We start from the raw sequence: 23,550 nt of genomic DNA on the forward strand, positions 1-23,550 counted from the left end.
CGGGGAAAGTTGCGAAAAGTGAAACTATAGCCGGCCGAAGATAATGGAGTCTGTTGTCATTTGATACATATACAGTATATTGCTGCACTAAAATGCAGCAAATCTCATTTGTGAAAGTTCAGTTAATTGTCACTTCGAAATAAAGCTTGAAAAAAGTAAGAAATGAGAATTTTTTTTCATATTTTTCAGAGAATAACTGACAACGTACGTGATTGGGGTATATCATGATATATATCGTTATCGTGATATAAAATTATTCATATCGTGATATAGGATTTTTTTCCATATCGCCCAGCACTAATGTTACACCCCTAATAAGTAATAACTTCAACTAGAACTGCAAGCAGTTATCAAACGGGTTCCAGGCCTCCATGCTCTTCCCTCTCCACGAGCTCCGCTCCTGCCAGCGTGGCTTCACCGCGTCTTTCAGCCAGCAGACTGAATTGAAAGTTCTCAGGACGGTGCGTACTCAAAGGCGTTCCGTGAGACGCAATGGTATAATTTCTGAAGAAATCTCGGGAAGAAAAGAGCTAACTGCCATTTGATACCACACAGAGCCAAAGAAAAAAATTAATATAAAATCCATTCTTCATTCAAAAAATACCAAAATATTCTCAGATGATCAAAACTACATCTAAAATAATATGCATTTATCTCCATGTCCCTAGTTTCAATGCTATTTAAGTAAATAAAAAAATGTTAACTGTAATTTCATAATACAGTGAGCCTAAAAAATATTCACAGAAAAATCTAACTCTTTAAAAAATTACCAAAATATTCTCTAATGACCATACCTACATGTGGAATCTTTTTTTTTTTTACTATTTCTATGTTCCTGGATCAAATGCATTCTTGAAAAAAAATTGATAACTTCATTTTTATGATGTCCAGCCAGTATGCAAAAAATCATAAAAAATTGAAACTTTATTATAAAATTTCCCAAATATTCTCACATCACCGTGTGTATATGTGGAATAAAGTTTGCACTTCGGGAAATCTCCACACTCAATGGCTTTTGTACAAGAAATTGTCTCTGTTCTGTTCTGTGTACAGTGTCTACACACCAGTTACTAATATAACAAATGGATGCCTTTTCACATAGCCACAAACACACGTAAAGGCTTTCTTATAGGGACCTTTGTCTGTGCAGTCTTATTCAGCCCAGCAGACAAGTTCAAGATGTTTACTGCAACTCCCTTGATCCCCACCTCCATTTAGTTTGGAAAACAACAAACAATGTGGTTGCTATGGGCTCATTTAGGCGCCACAACACTGTGTCAGTGGCAATTTAGACAGACAGCAGCTAAGTTGTAGACAGTTCACTGAGATGGTTTATGGACCTGTGTCCTCCTCCTCCTTTTGCAAATAAACACAGATGCTGCAATGTTTGTGGCAAAGATTAGATTAAGAGCAAGCCTCTGCATGAACATCTGTGCCACTGTTGGAAATGAGAACTTTTTAAATAGGGCAAAATATAATTATCAATGTTCTGTACTGTATAGCACAGAAAAATGATTTTCTGATGTCTAAAGATTCTCAGCAAAATTTAAAGTCCTGTTTCAACACATATTACAAAATATAATCTTTTGCATATTTTTTTAGCATTTCTACAAAGTTCAGCACAAATACAAGTGCTGCCACAGTAACTCTGGATCAGTAGTGGGAGGGGGATGATGGTGTCTTGTTGTTCTGTTTCAAAATGAAAATGTAACTAGTTATGTAATACTAAGTCTTTCTTAACTCACCAGTCTCTCCATCTCCTGCTCTCGGAGCCTCTCTTCTCTCTGACGTCGGTGGTACTCCAGCAGTTCATCCTCATTGTCACTGATCTCTGTGATGCTGTTCTTCCTCTCTCGCATTCCTGGGTGGGGTCTCCCTGAAGACATTTTCCTCTGGGTCCTGGGGCTGGCTACAGGGGATGAACCAGGTAGGGAGCCTAGACTGTAAGCAGGTGACAGAGAATTTCCAAAGCTCCCCTTCCGTATGCCCGCACCACTATTACCCTCTGTCATCATAGAGGTAGGAGATGGACTGCGGGCTCTGATCCCTCTGCTGCAGGATGGTTCCTCTGTTGTGGATCCAGTTTTGCGGCGAAGCCTGGGACTCTCTGGGACCAACCTGCCCAGACTTGAGGGGCTCTCTGGAGTCCTCAGTGTATGGACTGTTCCTGGAAGTGCTCCTGGAAGAACTGGGACCCCTCTCCGAGCTAAGGAGGGACTTAAAGGTGGCAGCTCTCTCATACTACTGCTTCCTCCACTGCCCCCATTTAACTCCAAGTTCCTCCTGGCCATGCGGGGGCTCTCAGGGGGCTGCAGTGAACGTGAATGCTGCTGGAGTGGGGATCCTTGGATAATATGAACAATGGGGTCTAAGGGAGGCTGAAACCCTCTGCTGGACTGAGAAAGCTGCCTGGAGGGGCTGGAGTTCAGGGAGCGATCTGACAGAATGGTCTGCTCCCTAAAAGGACTGGCAGGTCTTTCCTGGAGCACCGAGGTCGTCTTGGTCCTTGGACTGGAGGAAGATGGGGATAGACAGGTAGAGAATTTAGGAGTGACTCTTGGACTGCTTGGTACAATGTTTCTACCACTGAGAGATTCACTGGAGGACAACAGAGACATCTGTAGAGGACTCTCTGATCCATCTTGGTTGAATCCTCTGTGGTTTGGCTTGGGGCTTGGAGGGGCTTCTGTTAAGATCTTCCTCTGCAGCCTGGGGCTTTCCTGAACCTTTTGGCCCATGCCAGTGCTGCTGAAATTAGGCAGTATGGTCCGTGGATGAAGTGGAGGCTGGGTGGTAAAGTTGTAGCTGGAGGAGCGTGTAGGCACTGGTGGCAGAGAAGAACTCTGGTCCTGGGGTCCTCCACCAGGAGATGGGCTGGTAAAGCTCCCACTGCTGGCTCCTGAGGGGGAGGAGAGGGGTGAGAAAGGAGGGGATGCATTTTCATAGCTGGACCCCACAGACATGGCCCCTGGGCTGGTAGGAGGGGATAACAGATGCCTCCCCCCTCCATTAACCATAGGTGACAAGGGGGAGTGGGAACTGGACCGGGGTCCAGGCGGCTTTTTAGCCTCTGATGAACAGGGCTCAGGATCGGGGTCATCCATAACTAAGGAATCCATGATCTCCTGGAGGTCCTTCTCAATGGAGCTGACAATTGCACTGTGCTCAGACTGGACTCTCTCTCCAGGAGCCGGGGGAGACTGGAATGGCCTGGCCTGGTGATTCCCATTGACCAAACTCTCAGTGTCTGATTGGTAAAAAAGACAGAGAGCAAAAATGAACAGGTAGAACAACAAAACAGAACATATAACCTCTGAGGTGCACAACTGCAGTATTACTTTCAAACTAAAAAAATTCAAGCAAATTCCTAGCAAATGTCCTATGTTTAAATTTACCTAATGAGAACATTTTTAGCTTACAATATATGAAAATGCAGAGATATTGTAATGTGTCAAAAATGTGACCCTACTTAAGAAACCAGTAGTCAAAAGGATACGGAATGTGCTATCCAACGATCTTATGATGCTGTTCATTCTTCAGCGGGATTTACACCTCGCAAGAAGTGAAGAAATCGGCCCATTCTGACATAGTTATGTGTCAAAAATCATGTCATTTTGTTCTTGACACAAGGTCCGAACAGAACTTTTTCTCTCAGGTGTATGCATCAACTATTGTGTGATTGGTCAGAACTTTGTTGTGGGCATGTTTACGCAGAAAAGTGAGTGAACTGCCAAACTGCCATGTTGCTTTAACTTCTCAGGTGAGAAGCAGCTGGCCAAGGCTGTTAGAGAACACAGCCGTCTTTAGATTTGTTCCAGAAAAACTTATACAGATAGTTAAATGGTGAAGAACTTGTAGAAGAAGATAGCTAAATTGTTGGACATGGAGGAGACAGTGTGGAGACACAGGCAGCTCTCCATGGCTGTGTTGGCTGGAGAGAGTACACCTCGGTCAGACAGAGTACGGACACTACGTTCACTCATTATTGTGCACTGTTTGTTGAAAACGGTGGCAGTCTCTTCATGACAAATTTGCAAATGCCCCAGGGTATGTACTGTTTCAGTCTATACAATAAAAATGCCTGGTCATGGTAAGGGATACCAAAATTCGTACAGCGATGGAAGAGTGGAGACCCTAGGGGGGAGAGGTTTCTCCAGAGTTCTGCGCTGCAGCTTCTGTTTGACTGTCAAATGTCCACACTGAAAAGAACATCCTGCAACTACATGAGCCAGAGCAGATTTCACAACTTCTTGTGGAGTATAAATCCAGACAAAAGAGCTTCTTCACAGTTGACTTTATCACTGTCCTGGGCTGAATATAAACTTCAATAAGTGTGACAAATATCTGTACCACCTATCTTCTCTCTTCCTGTAGACTAGGGGTGTCAAACTCTATTCCTCAGGAGCCGCTCTCCTGCATGTTTTAGATGTGTTCTTGCTTTAAAACACCTGGTTGAAATACACGACTAGTGGACATTCTTCTGGATAACTTGATGATTTGGTAAGGAGGTAATTAAACCATTTGAATCAGGTGTGTTGGAGCAGAAAAACCTAAAACTCCCAGTACAACGGTCCTTGAGGCCAGGAGTTTGACACCCCTTCTGTAGACAAATAAAAAAGAAGGCTAATACAAAACAAATGCTCCTATTTATGATCAGAAATAACAATATCTGGAGCACCAGGTGTTTTGGTGTTGATTTGGTCAGTTGTGCATCTCACAACATGTGTAACAACTGACATGTGGTTGCACAACAGGAAGATCAGCAAGGACGAGTGTGTGAGCAGGTTCATTTCTACAAGTATAATGTATATATAAAATTTCAAAACTAAAGATGTAAGTATTCTGTTCATATTGACTGCAAAATCGTAGTTCACTTTTAAAACCTATAATAGACTTAATTCTAAATACACATTTTTTATATTGTATGTAGTACGGCTGAGCAAAGATTGAAACAAAAATTACAATGTAGACAAGATCTCAATTTTATTAAATGGTCATTCTTGTGCATGTTATGTTTCCTGGCTTACAGCTCCTTGCTGCATTTACTTCTGTACTTGCTTTCCTACATTCTCAGATGCTACAACAGTCACATATATTCACAGAGGTAAGCTGATTCAATAATCTAATAAATAATAAATCATAACACTAATAAATTAAAAGCCAGTGTGGAAAGGTTCTGTGGCGACAGGACCAATGTAACTTTTATTTTTGCCAATTAAAAAAGAAAAAAAAAAAAAGGAAGAGAGAGCTTTCCTGTGTGGAACGTTTTTCTGATGGTGGTGCACAAGCTGTCCCATTCTATAAGCAATGAGTGTTAAAGCAGCACCATCTGATGATTAATTAGAAACATAATATTGACACAAGTAAGGCTCACATCACTTACAAAGAGCATCTGAAACCTCAGCCCTGGTGATAAGCTGCTTTCGACTGAGAAGCTTTAACAGCTGTAGTTAGTTGAGTGTTGAAAAAAGTCAAATAGTATTTATTCATTGTCCACTGCTGAAAGGAGAAGGCAAACAATGTTTTTCTTTGACTGTGTGTGTGTGTTTGTGTGTGAGGCTGTTACCAAAATATCTCATGAAGCACTGAGTAAATTACATTGAAACTTGCAGAAAGTCATCATTGATTGTACCTCTACAACTGATTACCTTTATGAGACAGCTCGATTCAAGCTGACCTTAGCCAACACATTAATGGCTGTAACTCATTCATTTTATAGATGCTGACCTAAAATTAGGTATGGGACAGATCCCCACACGTTTGGACCACTAATATATTTTGCAAGATCTTTTTTAAAACTTTGACATTTAATACAGCATTTGGAGTCAACAGGAAAAAAAAAATCTCATGAACCACGAGACAGATTTTAAAAAAGCTTTTACAAAATAATCTTTGGCTATATATCTACAATGGAGATGTAAACTAAATAAGTGATATGGTTTATGGATACATTTTATTGGTTCAGTTTTTTTTCGCCTTTTAATTCAGTGCAAGGTTAGATTTTTTTTAATTTTTTTTAAGAACGTCATTTGAGAGAATTGTGATCTCCATTCACACTAACAAAATAATTGTAGTACCTGAGTGTGTAGCCTGACTACCCCTGAGATCTACAGAAAGCACCCAGGTGACCTTTTCCAGGTCACAGTTTTCGAAAGGAGAAGCCAGTTTCAATCTCTGTTATGACAGACAGAGGTTGAAAACTCAAAAAAGAAAAAAACAGAACTGTATTCCGCTCCTCTGTCTCCTGAACTCCTTCTCAAACTGACCATCAGTATTCCTCTGTTTCCCTCCAACAGCCTGTCCACCTTTTGTCCTTCCTCTGATTTTATTTCTAAACACCCTGCAGACAGTCCATACAACTAACTTCATGTTTTCTCCATGCAAAAAAAAACCTTTCCTAATGAGAAGAGCCAAGCTGTACTGCAGTAGGCAGCAGCCCACAGCTAGGCTGTGATGTGTTCAATGCCTAGAACAATGCCTAGTTTTTGGGTGTTGGCCTCCCGATCACTGATGATTGCTGGTCAGGCTGAAAACTGGCCAGTATTGGTCACAAGCTGATTTCAGGGTGCATCTCTGCTTAAAAGTATTTAAAAACACTTTTAGTTTTCTGGTGAGCTTAAGAGAAAGATCACACTGTGTGGCTAGAAGTTGGATTAATGAAGTGGCCAATAGACAGACACAGATGACCCGATCAACATCTTACACTCCTTGTGTTAGTAGCATCAGTCCAATGTGCAAGACATTGGACGGGAGATCTGCTAAAACTAGCATTTTAGGTTATTGTTATACACAAAAAAAAAAAGTATTTTCATGTTATTTCCCTGCAGAGGGACCAAAGAGCTGCATGTGGCCCTAGAGCCGCAGGTTGCAGACCCCTGGTATAAACAGCTATTTCACTGCATTGATGCCACAGATCTTTACATAATTACCAATGTGATAAGCATTAGAAAACTTGAAGCAAGCAATAAAATGTAGTGCAACCTTCAAAATGTCAGCATCCCCACTTTTAGTTACATGATCAGGGAAACTTTAATGACCGCAATGTTCTTTCCATTATGGTCTGGTGAGACACTGTTATAGTGAGGAAAGTATCTGGGCTCTGCTTCACTCACAATGAACGCCAATATTCCGTGCACAATCTCTGAAAATCAAACTGCAGTGCAAGTTTTCTTCTTCTCTAATAGTTTTAAAACAGATTTCTAGCCTGTTAATGTTGTCACTGTTATTTGACACACATCAAGAAAAGACAATAAACCCAATTCAGAAAAGGTTGAGGAGTTGTGTAAAATGTAAATGAACAGAATGCAATGATTTGCAAATTTCATAAACTTTCTGAATCGGTGTTGTACATGTAAGCATCAGAGCAAGAGAGAAAAAAAAAGACAGATGAGTAGATGAACATAAAGGAGATATGTCTGTGATACTGGACAGGGATCAGGAGAAAATGTACCCACATAACCCAATTATTGTGTGTCTCAAAAGTAACACAGTACACACACCGAGTAATCGAATATTAACCACCGAGTCTCCCTCATGTCAGGATTGCAGATTAGAACAACAGAAACACACAACCACATTGGAGATTCACAACCCTGGCCTCGAGGTACAGGTCAGTGGTAAATGTAATCTGTTTAAATTGACTTCTTGTCATTTTAAACTAGAAGATAAGAGTAGCTGCAACCTGCAGTCTTCGGAGTAAAACAGTTATAAAGACAGAAGAATAAAACTGTCGTGTTCAACAGTAATTAAAAAAAGAGAGAAATCAGAAATAAATCAGACTGAGCAACTACCGGGTTTCCCCCAGTGTATTATAGGCCTGGCGGTCTGCCAGACTTTTCGCTACCCAGCCGCCAGGCTAAGCTCCGCTTGTTTATTGTAAAATACATCATTTTTTATACACTTTTTTTTTCCACCCGCATCAACTTGACCCGTTGATCACCGCGTGAGGGTGCGCGCGCAAACACCTGCGCAAAGGTCCCGCGCGGTGTCGCGCACCACACAATTCTTGTAACTTTGCGCATGGACCCCGCAAGCGCCGCGCTCTGTTCAAAATGGACGATTTCGATGCTCTAGCAGAGCTGGTTCGCCTGTGTCGCCTGTGTTCGTGTCCAGTATAAACGCCTCCACCGCGCGCTGTTTGCGGAGCCCTGCGGGACTCTAATGAGCCCTGAGGCTGAACCGCCTTCAGCTACCTAGAGTTAGCACGACATCAGAACCACAGCAACAAACATCCAACAAGCGGGTTTAACCAAAAATGGTTAGTTGAGCTGAAATTCAGCGGCTGGCTTTACAAGACCGAATATGGTAAGCATGTTTTGTACTTAGTGAAAATATTAATATGACGCATGCTAATTTATCTTTGTTTAACAGTAAAATGATGCTATTAAATTCAGCATTAGATGTTTTATTTTGTTACATGTAGTGATCCAACATGCAGCCTGTGCCGCAAAAAGCACAGTACAGTACAGCATCTGTCTGTTTTTCAGAGTTCTCTGTTGTTATTCATTATCCGGTCACAGCAGTTCGCCTGCTCCCAGCGGACCAGGGAACCCTATTGTTTTTGTACGGATCCATCATCCGTACAAATTCTTCTCAAGTAAGACGCGTTGGCCAGAAAAAAACGAAACTGCTGGGGAAAAGCCAACCAGACAGTCTGATAGGGATCCTTGAGTAAACCCTAAAAGTGCTGATCTGAATTTGCAGCTTTATATTCAAGCGGGCCGTTACTATTTACGAAGTTCATAACTCACGCTAGCAGTAGCAACTCGGACTGTTTGGTCGAATGACTTGAAATTTGGTACTATGTTCAGATCTAGCCTAACTACTACTTTCTCAAAGTGCAAACATTATTCCACATATACACACAGTGATGTGAGAATATTTGGGGAATTTTATAATAACGTTTAAATTTTTTATGAGTTTTTGCTATTAGCTGAACATCATGAAAATGAAGTTGTGAATTTTTCAAAAAGAATGTGTTCAATCCAGGAACATAGAAATAAAAGAAAATTATTCCACAAGTAGGCATTGTCATTAGAGAATATTTTGGTAATACTTTGAAGAGTTATGGATTTTTTAATGAATATTTATTTGGCTCACTGTGGTATGAAATGACAATTAACATATTTTTTGCTGAAACAGCATTGAAACTAGGGACATGGAGATAAATGCATATTATTACAGATGTAGACTTGATCATCTGAGAATATTTTGGTATTTTTGAATGAATAATGGATTTTATATGAATTTTTTTCTTTGGCTCTGTGTGGTATGAAATGGCAGTTAGCTTTTTCTTCCCGAGATTTCTTTAGAATTTATACCATTGCATCTTACGGAACGCCTCTGGGGAGTACGCACCGTCCTGACAACTTTCGACTCGGTCCGCTTGCTGAGAGACGCGGCAAAGCCACGCAGGCGGGATTGTATTTTCGTTTTATAAAGTATTTCAAAAGAGCTTTTTTTAAAAACTGTAGTTGTGTAAATATTTGGCACAAATAGCCATATTTTCAACTTTCCTGTCAACTTTAATCTTTTTTTTTTTTTTTAAATAAATCACGGCCGGCCGGCAATCGGCCAGCAAATGGCCACCTAACACCGGGCTTTGCCTCTTTTCTGGGGGACACCCTGAACTGATAAAACAAACTATGGAAAAAAGGGAGTTAAATTAAAAGCCCAGCATTCCTTGAAGGAATGCACATGACCTGCCACCTCACATCCCAGAGTTTTAGACTAATATCATCTTATCTTGAGGAACAACAGAGTCGTACCAGTTTCAGTTAAACCTTGGAAATGTTATGCAAGATCTTGCATAATGAGTAGGACAATGAGTAGCACTTTGAGTGTGTGTTGTGAATGATTGTTAGATACTGCCACACCTCGTTTTAGCTCAATATCTGGAAAACTGAACAGGTTATAGCCATTCTTGTGTTTTCCAAGTTCAGTTCACTGTGGGGACCATCTTGAACTGGGTTGGCTCCAAATGATAATCAGCTGTAGATATATATATCCGATGACTATTACCTGAAGGTTTCATAAAAATCCATCCAGTGGTTCATGAGATATTTTGCTAACAGAAACTATTCCAATTAGGTAATGTTGTGGATAAATCTCGGCTATTAACACGCCAAATTAGAAGTAAACATCTGTAAAATGTATTTAGTCTCAGCCGGTTTTTAACATCAGTTGGCTCTGGCAGCCATATTTAGTTGCAGAAGTACATTCAGAGATTATTTTCTGAGAGTTTTCATTAAAATCTACCCACTGGTTCATAAGATATTTTAATATCAGAGCACACATTCTTTTTATTTTGCTAACCCACACACACTAAAATACGAATCTCTTCGCCTTCAGAGGCGGGCGATAAAAACAGAAGGAATTCTACTTTAGACCTTAAAAAGATGATGTCAGACACGAGTTTCATGAGCAGGACACTGCTCTAAAACATACACCCTTCAGGAATAATGCATTGGTTGTGCCTGCTCAGCAGCGCTGGGAGCAGACCTGCCCGCTCTCCTACAGTGACGCTTCGCCTCTCCGATAAATTGGACTGAATCACAAACATCTGCAATGTTTTATCGATCCAGGCCCGCAGAAATGTCACAGTGTCACGTCGTTTCTCAAACACAAGCCGAGCTGATGCTTCTGAGCAGCGACTTACGCGAAAGGGGGGTGAGGGAACAGAAATCACAGCAACCGAGAGCTCGTGCAATGATGTCATGGGATACGGACGGCTGCTGTACGTACACGCCAAACTTCACTTAAAAAATTGGCAATTTTCTATTAGCACATTTTGTGTTAAAACTAAAGGATCTCATATAACCTAGCTTGATTTCTTACATTGGGTTATCTCCATGTCTGCCTCCCGTTAAGTGCTCACGTCTATTTTTTGTTTTTTTGTCCTCATGGCAATGAAGAAGGTGTATATAAAAGCTATGAGCAGTGTAAAATTAAAGATGACAAACTGTTCATGGAGTTTGGTGTTTGACCGTTTAGTATGACTCCTGTCGCCCAAAGCCTGGTGATTTAAGCAGCGGCTGTTACTCACATGAAGGGATATAATAATTGCCAGCCAGTTTCAGCGCGGTTCCCCTGCAACATGACACTCAGGTGAGGCCCACATCTTCCGAACACCGGTTACAGGCCGGCTGTGACGAAGCCCTGCCGTGTCAGGCTCCACATACACTGGGGGAGCTATGGAGGACTGCTCACCGAGGTGATATTTCAGCCAAGGCTAGCGTTTCGAGCACAGCTACCGACTACAGTACAAACAGCTGGTGTCAATTTACATGAAGTACCACAATAATTTCCTGCTCAACACTTTCAAAATAAAAGCTCGTGTGGACAATGAACGGGTTATAAGTGAGTCCCTGTAAAGCAGATCTCGACTGCATAACAATACTGATATTGTTTCTTGTTTTTAGAAAGATTTAACTCTCGTGATTTGGGAAGAATACTTCAATTACAAGCATATACAGGAGCAAACGTGAAACTTACTGCCCTTAAACGTGCATGCAGTTTTATTTTGAAAGTATGCTGTTTACCCTTTTTTGTACAAGTTACCTTCACACTCTTTCTGTCTGGGTGCTACGTGCTGCTGTGAGGCGTAGAGTCACAGCAGGACATGTCATGGGCTGTCAATGCATGACAATTATGTCAATTTAAGACAAAAAAAAAACAATAAAAATAACTGAGCAACGAATTTGAACGTGTTGTGCCCAATATAGGTCATCAAGTGGATATACTATTGTTAATTAATGGCAATCACAAGATAATCTGCGGCTTCATTGCTTGTTATCACCAGGATAAAGAAGTGATTCAAATATTCAACTCTAAGGCATCTGTTTGCATCTGTTGGTTAACAAAATATCTCATGAACCAACAGACAAATTTTAATAAAACTTGCAGAAAGTAATCTTTGGATGTATGTCTGCAACTGATTACCTTTTGGATCCAACTCAATTCAAGATGGCCACCATAACCAACTGACATTAGAAAAAACAAAAATAGCTAGAATTCAGTTTGGTTTACAGATACTGGGCTAAAGTTTGGTATGGTAGTAGCTGAGAGTCATTCACAACACATACCCCAAATGCTACTCACTGCATGGGCCTTATGTTTAAAATTTTAGTATTACCTGGTGAAGTCAACCCTGTCTGTCTATTAGCAAAATATCTAATGACCCATTGGACAGATTTTTATAAGTAATAATTAAATAAACATCAATAAGAGATTAACTTTTCAAGGCAATCCAATTCAAGGTGGCTGCCATAGCTAATCCATATTAACCAACACAAAAATGGCTATAGTCAGTTTTATAGATTTTGAAGGTATACCCAAAACAGCTGCAACTCCATCATTTCTCAGCACAAGATGATCTTAGTTTAAAACTTTGTATGAAAGATGGTTGTAAAATTTCCTTTTTAAAACACTAATGGTTTTATGATAGTGTCAAAATGATATATTGACATTATATATTATATATATAATTTTGACACAAAATCATAAAACTATTAGTTTAGTTGATAAAAACAATGTCATACATTAATTATACTTTGAGAGATAATACGGGGCACTAACTGTTAAGTCATTGTGTTAAAAGCTGGTTAAAACTGTCAATCTGCCAGTAACCGGTACAGAAACCAAACTAGAGAGGTTACAGTTTCTGAAAACATCCATTGTGAATGATGAGTGGTGAACTCTTTCTGGAGAAACTGAACCTGAGTTGTTTAAGTTAAAATCAGCAGAACTCTAGTTAAAAGCTAAAATGAGCAAGATGCTAGATAAAAGCTAAATGTAGGAAAATGTTAGCTAAAAGCAGCCAAACCCTAGCTAAAAGTTAAATAAAAAAGGGTAGCTAAAAGTGACAGACGGCTAGCTAAAAGCTAAAAGAATCAAAATGCTAGCTTAAAGCTAAAAGTAGCAAAATTGGTAGCTAGGATGCTAAAGAAGCAAATTGCCAGCTAAAAGTATCAAGTCTTACTAAAAACTAAAGTAAAACTACACACATGCGGCCAGTAGGCTGGTTTGGGGGTGGACCGGTGAGGAGACAGACAGACTTGATCATGAGGTTTAAAAATAGTCTTTGAAAAAGGATACTGGAACTCCAGCCACAAGCCACTTCCAGAGCACAAAGCTGTCTGCTGCTTAGTCAGACAGGCACAGGAAACCAAATAAGTGTTTTAAACCTGGGAATGGCCACTGACCACCAAAGCTTACAGGAAATAAATCATAAACAGGTGAATGTGACTGACAGGACAAAGATAGAGTGTCACTGAAAAGAACAGATTAATAGGAACTTATTTTGCAGAAATGTGGTACCACTAACGTACAGTCATGCTCTAAAGTTTTAGCAGTGACACAAACCTTGTGGTTTGAAGCTTCATCATGGTTAGATTTATTTTACATGTTTCTGTAATATGCTGAAATACTCAAATGTTTTTTATTAAGATCAAATTGTTGTAAGGATTTCAAAATTATAATGTTGATTACTGCAGTTTGCTCTGGCATGCTGGATATTAGGGATGGTAAGATTAACCGGTTTGCATCAATCCACTGACATGTGCATGCACAACACAAATGGGAAGCTTTAAATTTTGGCGATTTAAAAGGAAAATTCTAATTGCACCTGATTTTATCTATCTGTGTCGATTAAATTCAACATTTATGGATTCATGCAAAAATAACACAAACTGCGTTTACTGTAGACTGCAAAGCAGAATGGGTTTTAGTTGGTCTGCCAATCACAGACATAAATACCTCATTACATGCTGGAGCGCATCCTGCGGCTCCGCCATATTGAACAGATCTCTTCTCTCTCAGAGTCAACAGAGTCTGGCACAGTATTGAAAATAGATCACGTGGGATTATCTTTCACAAATAAGATTGAACAATAATTTTGGTTATTTGACCATTTATAACATTATGTCATCATAGCTAATGTTATTTGGCAAACAACGAAATGCTAACAGGAGGAAGTGGTGCTCTCTCTTTCATTAGGTCTTATTGTTGTTTTTGTTCACATTTTGAAGGTTTCCCAGTAACACAGGTTTAGGGAGGTAATGGGAAGCTGCAGTAAGAAGGGAGGGTTTTAAGCTCTGTAGTGATCATTTCAAGCCGGAGGAGTTTAACAGGAATTCCTCATAAGAAAGGGTCAGTTTTTTTTGTATAAAGCTCTAACGTACAATAGCTTTTTGTTAATAATCAAACTTCAAATTGCTTATTTAATTTTGTAAAGAAGCCTTTTGTAAAAGATCAACTCATTAATAAATGATTGAAATTTGAACTGCTTCATTCATTTTTATTAATAAAAAAAATCATACAAACAATAAGCTAAGTTTATTTAAATCGAGATGCATTGTGATGAGGAGGTAAGTCTTATCGAATTGAATCGCTGGTTAATGAGGCGGTATCTTAAATGTATCGGATCGTAGCTTGTGAATCCAGATGTTTATCGTATCAGGTAGAGATTAGAGATTCCCATCTCTACTGGATGACATCTGAACCAAATCCTCAATGATATTGACCCATTTTTGCCTTCTTCATGCTTGGAGTTGATCACTGGTTTCTGCTTATCCGTGTGCTTTTCAAAAACTGATCACAGGTTCTCAAAAGTGTTACGATCTGGGGAGTTTTCTGGCCATAGATCCAAAATTTCAACTTCTTTCATCAATAACAAGGTGCACTGGTGAAACTGAAACTGGAAGCCACAAACTGCACCTGGATTGTAGAAGTAAGTTGTTCTTGGAAAATGTTTTGATACTACTCTATTCAAGGCAGTGTTCTGGTTGGAAGGAGAATTAACTGAAGGAAATAACTTTGTACCAGTCTTCTCCTGTCCATTCTTTGTACATCCTGCACAATCCTAGTCTGTCTTTAATGTTTTCCTTGCAGTGAAGTAGCTTCTTTGCTGCCCTTTGGTCACAGGGCCATTGTGCAAGTGTTTGCCTCACTGCCCTTACATGCCAGTCGAAAGCCTTGTTTTTCTGTTTATTTGTTTTTTAAACAAAAAAGTCAGAACTCAGCCCCAGCACCTGTCTCTGCCATTTTAATTAGGGTTCCAAGCCCACGGAAGTGAGCGGACGGCCAATGCAAGACATGGCCATTCATTGCGAATTCTTTCACAACTACTACTATACGCACAGTATCTCTATTCTGGTGTTTTCCGTAAACCATGCCTTTTTACGTGAGTTTTGAAAAAAAATTGTAAAATTATGCTAATTAATAGAAAACTTGCAAAATATGCTGAACCTAATTTCGTTAACTCCTCCAGAAGCTCAAAGCCAATTGAAGCAAAATTTTACGTGGTATGACTGAACGACCGGCTAACCAAACGATGTGAACAGATTTTCACAAAAACTTTCGGTTTATAAATTATGCATAAACAAAAAAATTTTTTAAAAAACAAGTTTATTGAGCGTAACTTCCGAATACTTTAAAGTCTATCAATACATTTTAGAACAGTGGTGCCTAAGGCCAAATCAAGAGTTTCTCTCCAGTTTCAGCCTGATCCAACACTAGGGGGCACTAAGTAGGCAAAATTTATACTGCCGAAATGGCTGAATGGACTTACATGAAACTTGGTGGGTATCTTCAGAATACAACCCTGAAACTATTTTATCAATATGGTAATGATTGTTCAAAGTGGCCGTGGCTTATGTGCAAAAACCTATGTGTATCATTTAACATTTAGAAAAAAATCACAAAAGAATCACTTGTTGAATTTAGAAGGCTAACAGGATAATGTTCCTTGCATGAACCCTAAAAGTGCTGATCTGAATTTGCAGCTCTATATTCAAGCATGTCGTTACTATTTATAAAGTTCAAAAACTCACGCTAGCAGTAGCAACTCGGACTCTGTTTGGTCGAACGACTTGATATTTGATACTCTGTTCAGATCCAGCCTAACTACAAACCACAAGAAATATAGCTCAAATTTGAGCGCCCACTTGTAATTAATAAATGAAAACATAAATGCTAACCAACATGGCTGGTTTTTATTTTATTTTGGAAATACCTCTAGACTATGGTTGAGTGGAATATTTGGGCAAAAAAGGACATGATAATTGTCATTTGTGAATAATTTGAGATTTCTTTGAGGCATTATGGATTTTTAACAAATTTCTGAATATATTTCAGTATGACTAGCACTGCTACGACGAAGGTTAAAAATTTCTTGTACAAAAGCCGTTGAGTGTGGAGATTTCCCGAAGTGCAAACATTATTCCGCATATACACACGGTTATGTGGGAATATTTGGGAAATTTTATAATAAAGTTTCAATTTTTTATGATTTTTGGTGTATTTGCTGGACATCATGAAAATGAAGTTATCAATTTTTCATAAGGAATGTGTTTAATCCAGTAACATAGAAATAAAAGAATATTATTCCACATGTAGGCATGGTCATTAGAGAAAATTTTGGTAATTTTTTGAAGAGTTATGGGTTTTTTTATGAATTTTTATTTGGCTCATTGTAGTATAAAAAGCATTGAAACTAGGGATATTTAAATACAATTACACGATTCCAAATGTAGACTTTACTATCTGAGAATATTTTGGTAATTTTTTTACATACTATTGATTTTTTATGAATTTAAATACTTGGCGAAGTGTGCCATAAAATGGCATTGAACAAATTCTTTTGGAAAAAACATTTGATCAAGATGTAGACCTGATCATCTGAGAATATTTTGGTATTTTTGAATGAATAATGGATTTTATATGAATTTTTTTCTTTGGCTCCGTGTGGTATCAAATGGCAGTTAGCTTTTTCTTCCCGAGAGTTCTGCAGAAATTATAACATTGCGTCTCACGGAATGCCTTTGAGTACGCACCGTCCTGAGAACTTTCAACTTGGTCCGCTTGCTGAGAGACGCAGCAAAGCCACGCCGACGGAACGTCGGGAGCGGAGGGCACAGAGAGGGGCGGATCGTGAAGGCTTGGAACCCGTTGATAACTGCTCTTCTTTATTTTAAAAGGATTATGAAGTAGAAACTATGTTCACGGGTGAGCTCAGCTTTACAGTCAGAATATGGGTATCCTCTTCATGTGTCTGTTAGTGAAAAGATGAAATAAGCCCACACAGATCTTGTGTTTGGAGCGGTGGCTGGTAGGTGGGTGTGCAGGTGTGTGGGGTAGCAGGGCAACAGGACAGGAGGTAGGGGTTGTAGGTGAGCAAATAATTAAAGAATGAAAGAAGTCAAATAATTCTCAAACAGTTTGAAGAGTGTTTTTCCCAATTCCTAAAATACAGTGAAAACTGTTTTGATAATAAAGTTTTTAACAGAACTCCTGGGGATGTTTAGGGCTTTTGAAGGCTTGTTTGGTTTTGTTTTAGAAAATTCCTTTGTGAAAAAGTCAATTTAGCTTGACTATGATTGACATCCAAGGAGGTGAATACCACTGTAGTTGAAACATGCTGCTGTGTGTTTTTGACATCTTTTTCAAATTTTCTTTGCTAAACTCTGAAGAATGTCTGAAATTATTGTTGAAGATATAACATGACTGTGATGTTAAAACATTTGATTAGTGTATAAATGTCAGTGATACTCACAATGCTAATCGCATTACCTTAACATTAAAAATGCCATAGAAAAGCTACCATCTATGCTTAATTGATGGTCAGCAACCTGTGAATAATAGGAGATTTTAGCACGTGTTATTGTGCACATTTCAGTTTCACAGGTGTTGAGATAAACATAAGTTTACTATCTGCCTCTTGGTGTTTTTTTATGAACCTAATAATTGCAGATGTTAAAAAATGTGATAATAATTGGTTTATAACTGCAGCCCTCTGAATTGTATTCAAATTGAATTGTGATTTGGACCCTACTAATACTCATCTCCTTTGTAGTGTTGATGCTCGGAGACCATCACCATCCTCAGTTGAGTCTTGTAAATATAAATAAAATCTTCAAACTGTTCTTTTGTGCCAGAAGTCTATTTGCAGCCCACATTATGACACTCTGCTAAACAGCGTATTGAGTCCCTTCAGTAAGTCAAACACTTAATGAGCTTCTTGTAGAATATTTTTTGCATCTGTAGTTTCAATGCTGTAAATTCATCATCACACCTGTGTGCAATTCAAGATTCTCATAGAGCATAAATGGTACACTGATAAACAATGGAAGGCTTTCATTAATGTGGGGGGCTGCTTTAGATCAATTTGACTAAACACAATGGCACCGTGTACCAGGAGATGGGACTCTTGTTGAATGAAATACACAATGTGAATTTTTTTGTTTTTTTTACTTTCTTGGTAGGTAATGTACAGTAAGTGTCATTATCACTGAAATACAAGTTTTCTTTTACACTGCTGAAATATTATTCAAGTTACTTTCAGTTTAGTCAAGTGAGTTCAACATTACTTACAGAAGCACACAAATATATTGATGGGAAAAGCACACCTTCAGTGATGGAAAGTATGTCAGTCCCTTGAGTCGAATTGAAATTTAAGATTTCACTAAGTGAAACCATTCATACATCCAGTTTCTACACCCATTTGTTATTGTTCAAGGTCGAGGGATGCTGAGAAAAGGAGGCAGGGGACACCTGGGAGAGGTCGCCAGTTCATCATAGGGCCAACACAAAGACAAATGAGAAAACTATTCACACTCACACTGACACCTAGGGTCAGTTTAAAATCAATTACCCTAACATGCATGTGTTTGGACTGTGGGAAACAGGAGTACCAGGAGAAAACCCGCACATGCACGCATACAGGCATCAAGAAAAACATGTCACACAGACTGCAAACTGAAAGGAGATGCAGGTGGGTCAGAAAATACTCTTCAGAGCCAATCTGAGTCCAACATCTGTTCTTATCCCTTTGAAATCAAGTTTAAGCAGTCAGAAAAGTTGGATTATGTCTGAAAAATCCTGACACAATAATCCTCCCCCCAGCAGCTCGCCACACATACAGAGGTCTAAACTCCCTCTCATCACTTTCTCTAATAATTACCCACTTTCAATTAACTCTGTCACTTTTAATAGGAAAAACTGAGTGTACTTCCTCTGCTTTACACATCAATTAATAGAAGTCTTGTTTAATTTTTTACCGTTTAGCATTATTGTCAAGCCCAGTGCAAAACATGAGTAGACTCTGCTGAAATATTAGAGCTTGACCCCAATATAAAATTGTTATACTAAATTTTAATTTAATTTGGATAAAAAAAATACCTAAATGAATTAAAGGTCCATCATTGCATGAAAAATTAATATCCACCTTACATGCTAGAGTTTTAGACTAAGATCATCTTACACAAAGAAAAGACAAAAATGAGTTGTAGCCATTTTGATCAAACCTTGAAAATAACAATATGCACAATCTCATGCAATATCACTGGATCTCACACATGGAGCGTGTGTTGTAAATGACTGTCAGCTACTACCACACCAAAGTTTAGCTAAATGTCTGCAGAATTGGCTGAGTTTTAGTCATTTTTGCATTGGCTAAGGTCGATTAGCTGTGGAAGTCATCTTGAATTGAACTGTTCCAAAAGTTGTAAATGTACATGTAATGACAACTTTGTTACAGTTTCATGAAAAAATCCATTCAGAGGTTCATAAGATGTTTTGCTAACAGACAAACAGGGTTGACTTCAAAAGCAGATGCTGTTTTAAATGCTATGTTTCAAGCAAAGATCTCTCACAATAAAAATGACTTCAAGTGTTTGTTATGTGTGACTCTCAACTACAACTACACCAAATTTTAGCTCAATATCTATAAAATATCTGATTTCTATGTTTTCAAAGGTCGGTTGACTGTGGTGACCATCTTGAATTGGGTTGGTGCCAAAAGTTATCATTTATAGGAGTACATCAGATGATTTTTCTGAAATAATCAAAAAATAAAAGCAGAAATATATATATTTTGTTTGTGCCTTTTCCTTACACATGCATTTCATCAAGTAATGTTTATATTTTGCTTTTGCTTTTTCGCTTTTGGTCCTCCATACCCAAATGCTGTAAGTTAGGTAATGGCAAAATTTTAAACAAATCTCTCGTATAATCTGTTTGCACTCAGAATCTGTGTTGTGGTTCAGTCTCAGTTAATACCACAAAACCATTTTAGGTCAATAGCTTTAAAATTGAGTTGGCTGTGGCAGCCATCTTTTATTGTGCCGACTCCAAAAGTTAACCAATTGTAGACGTACATCTAATGATTACGTTTTGCAAGTTTCTTTATAATTTGCCCATTTGTTCGTGAGAAATTTTGGTAACAGACAGGCAAACAAACACACATATGCACGCACAAACAGACACAGGCAAAGACATTATAACTCCACCCTCACCTTTTGGCAGCGGGCGATAAACAGGAAAACGTCAGTCTTTAGTTAAGTCGGTTTAGATTAGATCTTATACACTTATAACAAACGATGTTTTAAAGTCTTTGCCTTTTTATATGATAGATATGCTGTTTATCATAGGAGTGTCTTCATCTGAAGGCAACACAGGAATGCATAAATGGTACATTTCTAAACAACGGAAGGCTTTCATTACTGCCTCAGGAAGTCCACAGCAGGCAGCAGGCCTGTGTGCTATACTTATCCCTTGGTGGCAGGCAGCGTCAGCAGTCCAACAGGGAAAAAACAAGATGCTGGGACAGTTCCCTGGTAAGGGCCAAGACGAAGGTATGTTTACAGCTGTGTGTTTGCCGGGAGAAGCACTCAGAACACACACACACACACGGAAAAACAAGCAGCTGTAAACTTTGCCTGGAGACACAGAGGAATTAGATGCTCATAAAACATGCATGGTGTGAACTCCAGCTCCAGGTCTCAGCTGGGCACCATTCAGCCTGCAGGGTTCAGCGGGTACTACATTTTAAAACCTCCCACTGACTAAATAGGTCCTGAAATCGAACCAAACTGCATCACTGACCATGTGTTTTTTGTATTTTTATATTATACTAAATGGGCGTTTAAAAATTATATGTTGCTCCTAACCGTTTAACAGACTGAATCAGTTAGGAGGTGGATGATAACATTTAGCTGTATGTGAGTGTGTCTGTTAGCAAAACACCTCATGAACCACAATAAGAGCTTTTTGAATGCTCTAAATACTGAGTAAAGGAGCTTCAGTGTAGATTTTAATGAAACTCTCAGAAAGTAATCACTGAATGTACATCTGCAACTGATGAACTTTTGGAGTCAGCCCAATTCAAGATGACTGCTACAGCCCACAGACCTTAAACTCAAAAATGTCTATAACTTAGTTAAATTTACAGATATGAAGTTAAACTTTGGTGTGGTGGTAGCTGAGAGTCATTTACAACATATATTTCAAGCTCAACACATTGTACAACATCTTTGCTTAAAACTTTGATGTTATCTGTTAGTCGACACTGTGTCTGTTAGCAAAAGATCTCATGAACCACTGGACGGATTTTAGTGAAATTTTCACAAGGTAATCATTAGTTGCACAACTAGAACTGATTCACTTTTGGAGTCAAGTCAGTTCTAGATGGCCACCACAGGTAATCAACATTACCCATTAAAAAATGGCTATAACTCAGTCAGTTTTACAAATACTGAGTTAAACTGTGGTGTGGTAATAGCTGATAGTTATTCACAACACTTACTCTGAGATTGCACAAAACATTATTTCTTAGGTTTGACCAAAACGGGTACAATTCTGTCATTTCTCAACATAAGATGATTTTAGTCCAAATCTCTGGCATCAAATATGGAGGTGTTTTTCTTTAAATGAAAACCTAGTGTTTTGTGTATCAAAACATGCAACTGTTACAGCCTCTAAAACCTTTGCAAAGGAAATAATTACTCATGTGAATGCAACACAAACTGAAGGCTAAGAAATACATGTGCATAAGAGTTATCAACTATAAAAATAATTAAATGACATTTAAAAAATTATATGCATCACATGTATGTGAGAATGTTTCACAAAACTGTCACGCTTGTTTGGGGCAGCAATGCGATCCCATACTTCCTCCAAGCTTTTCTGGGTAAGAAAAAAGGAAAAAAGAATCATGGCGCACACTGCTGTCCAAACATCCATCTGTAAAACACACGCCTTGCTTCTCCTCCTCCTTTTCAAACAATCTGGCCCATTCATCACACATGCCTACAGCTGAAACTGGAACTTGAGAAGAAAATGGCTCTTTCTGTTTTCCTTAGTTTAACACAAGGAACAGAAGTGTTGTGTTTTTGAAAAAAAAAACAAAAAAAAACGATGAACTAACATTGCATCTAACTCGGCTGAGTGAAAGCAGGCAGAAAATACAGTCATGTACCGTCTGTATATTACCAACATGCCTATGAGCATCACGTTACCTGCACAAGGAGTGAAGTTTCCCGTACGGACAACTTTTTCCTGGGGAATCATGCTCTTCATCCTGAAGGCTTCCTCAGGGTGATTGAAGCGAAAGTAGGCTGATTGCCCAAAACACAGCATACAGCCTAGAAAAACACGAAAATTACTTTCATCATTTCAACAGTGGAACACACAAAAAAAATCATCAAGTTTTAAAATAATTTACTAAAATAACATATAACTAAAAACTGAATTCAACTACAAATTTAGCCCTTTGTCAATGACAACACACATCTTGTTGTTGTACACTAAAGTTTTAGTCGTAGGACTAATACTTCAATAATTTGGTGGCTATGTTTTAGTCATTGTGTGATGAGTCTAACAGTTTAAAAATAAGGTACTCACTTTCGTGCTTGGAATGAAATTAAACAAATAAAACCTATTTCTAAGAAAATAGAGTCAGAAAGTTATTGGGTGAACACAGCATTAGGACTTTAAACAGAAGAAAATACATGCACATACAGTGAGTCTTACTTTTCCATATCGTGTCACAATACAACCGAACTTCAAAGTATCTTACTGGGATTTTATGGGATAGACCAACACAAAGTGGTACATTGTTGTTAAGGGCCAAGAAAATGATACGTAGTTTTCTATATGTTTTACAAAAACCAATCTGAAAAGTGTCGCGTGCTTTGGTATTCATCCTCGAATCGGTACATTGTAGAATCACATTTTCCTGCACTTCCAGCACCAAGTCTTTTGGAGTTTGTCAGTTTTAAACATCTAGAGACTGAAATTTTTGTTCATTCTTGTTTGCTAAACAGCTGCAGCTCAGATTGGATGGAGAGCGTCTGTGAACAGGACAGTGGTCTAGTGGTAGTGTCCACCCTGACACTGGGAGGTTGTGGGTTCAATCCCCGGCCGGGTCATACCAAAGACTGTACAAATGGGACCCACTGCCACCCTGCTTGACACTCAGCATTAAGGATTGGAATTGGGGGGGGTTAGATCACCAAATGATTCCTGAGCGCGTCACCGCTGCTGCTCACCGCTCCCTCAGTGGATGGGTCAAATGTAGAGAACAAATTTTGCACACTCAGGTGTGTGACAATCAGTGGATCTTTAACTTTGCCACAGATTCTCAGTTGGATTTAGGTCTGGACTTTGACTGGGTCATGAATATGAGTATGAATAAAAAAAATGGAATATGTTTTGATCTGGCCCATTCCATTGTGTTACTACAAATATACACCACACTTCAGATTTTTATTTGTA

The 23,550-nt window shown here is 38.8% G+C and overlaps 1 protein-coding gene across 22 annotated transcripts in view; it reads right to left on the bottom strand.

Annotated features, from left to right (window-relative positions):
- Window positions 1-23,550, bottom strand: part of phldb1b (pleckstrin homology-like domain, family B, member 1b) — a 154,105-nt gene that overhangs the window by 63,672 nt on the left and 66,883 nt on the right. For 21 of the 22 annotated variants that reach the window (XM_037974122.1, XM_037974120.1, XM_037974130.1 and 18 more), the window contains 2 exons: window positions 22,293-22,418; window positions 1,746-3,247 (listed from right to left, as the gene is read on the bottom strand). In XM_037974122.1, coding sequence (XP_037830050.1) covers window positions 1,746-3,247; window positions 22,293-22,418 — 1,628 coding nt within the window. Of the gene's footprint in view, window positions 1-1,745; window positions 3,248-11,044; window positions 11,261-22,292; window positions 22,419-23,550 lie in introns of those variants that run through there. The other variant, XM_037974149.1, reaches the window with a different exon arrangement.

This window comes from Kryptolebias marmoratus, linkage group LG2, assembly GCF_001649575.2.
Source record: "Kryptolebias marmoratus isolate JLee-2015 linkage group LG2, ASM164957v2, whole genome shotgun sequence".
NCBI lineage: Eukaryota > Metazoa > Chordata > Actinopteri > Cyprinodontiformes > Rivulidae > Kryptolebias > Kryptolebias marmoratus.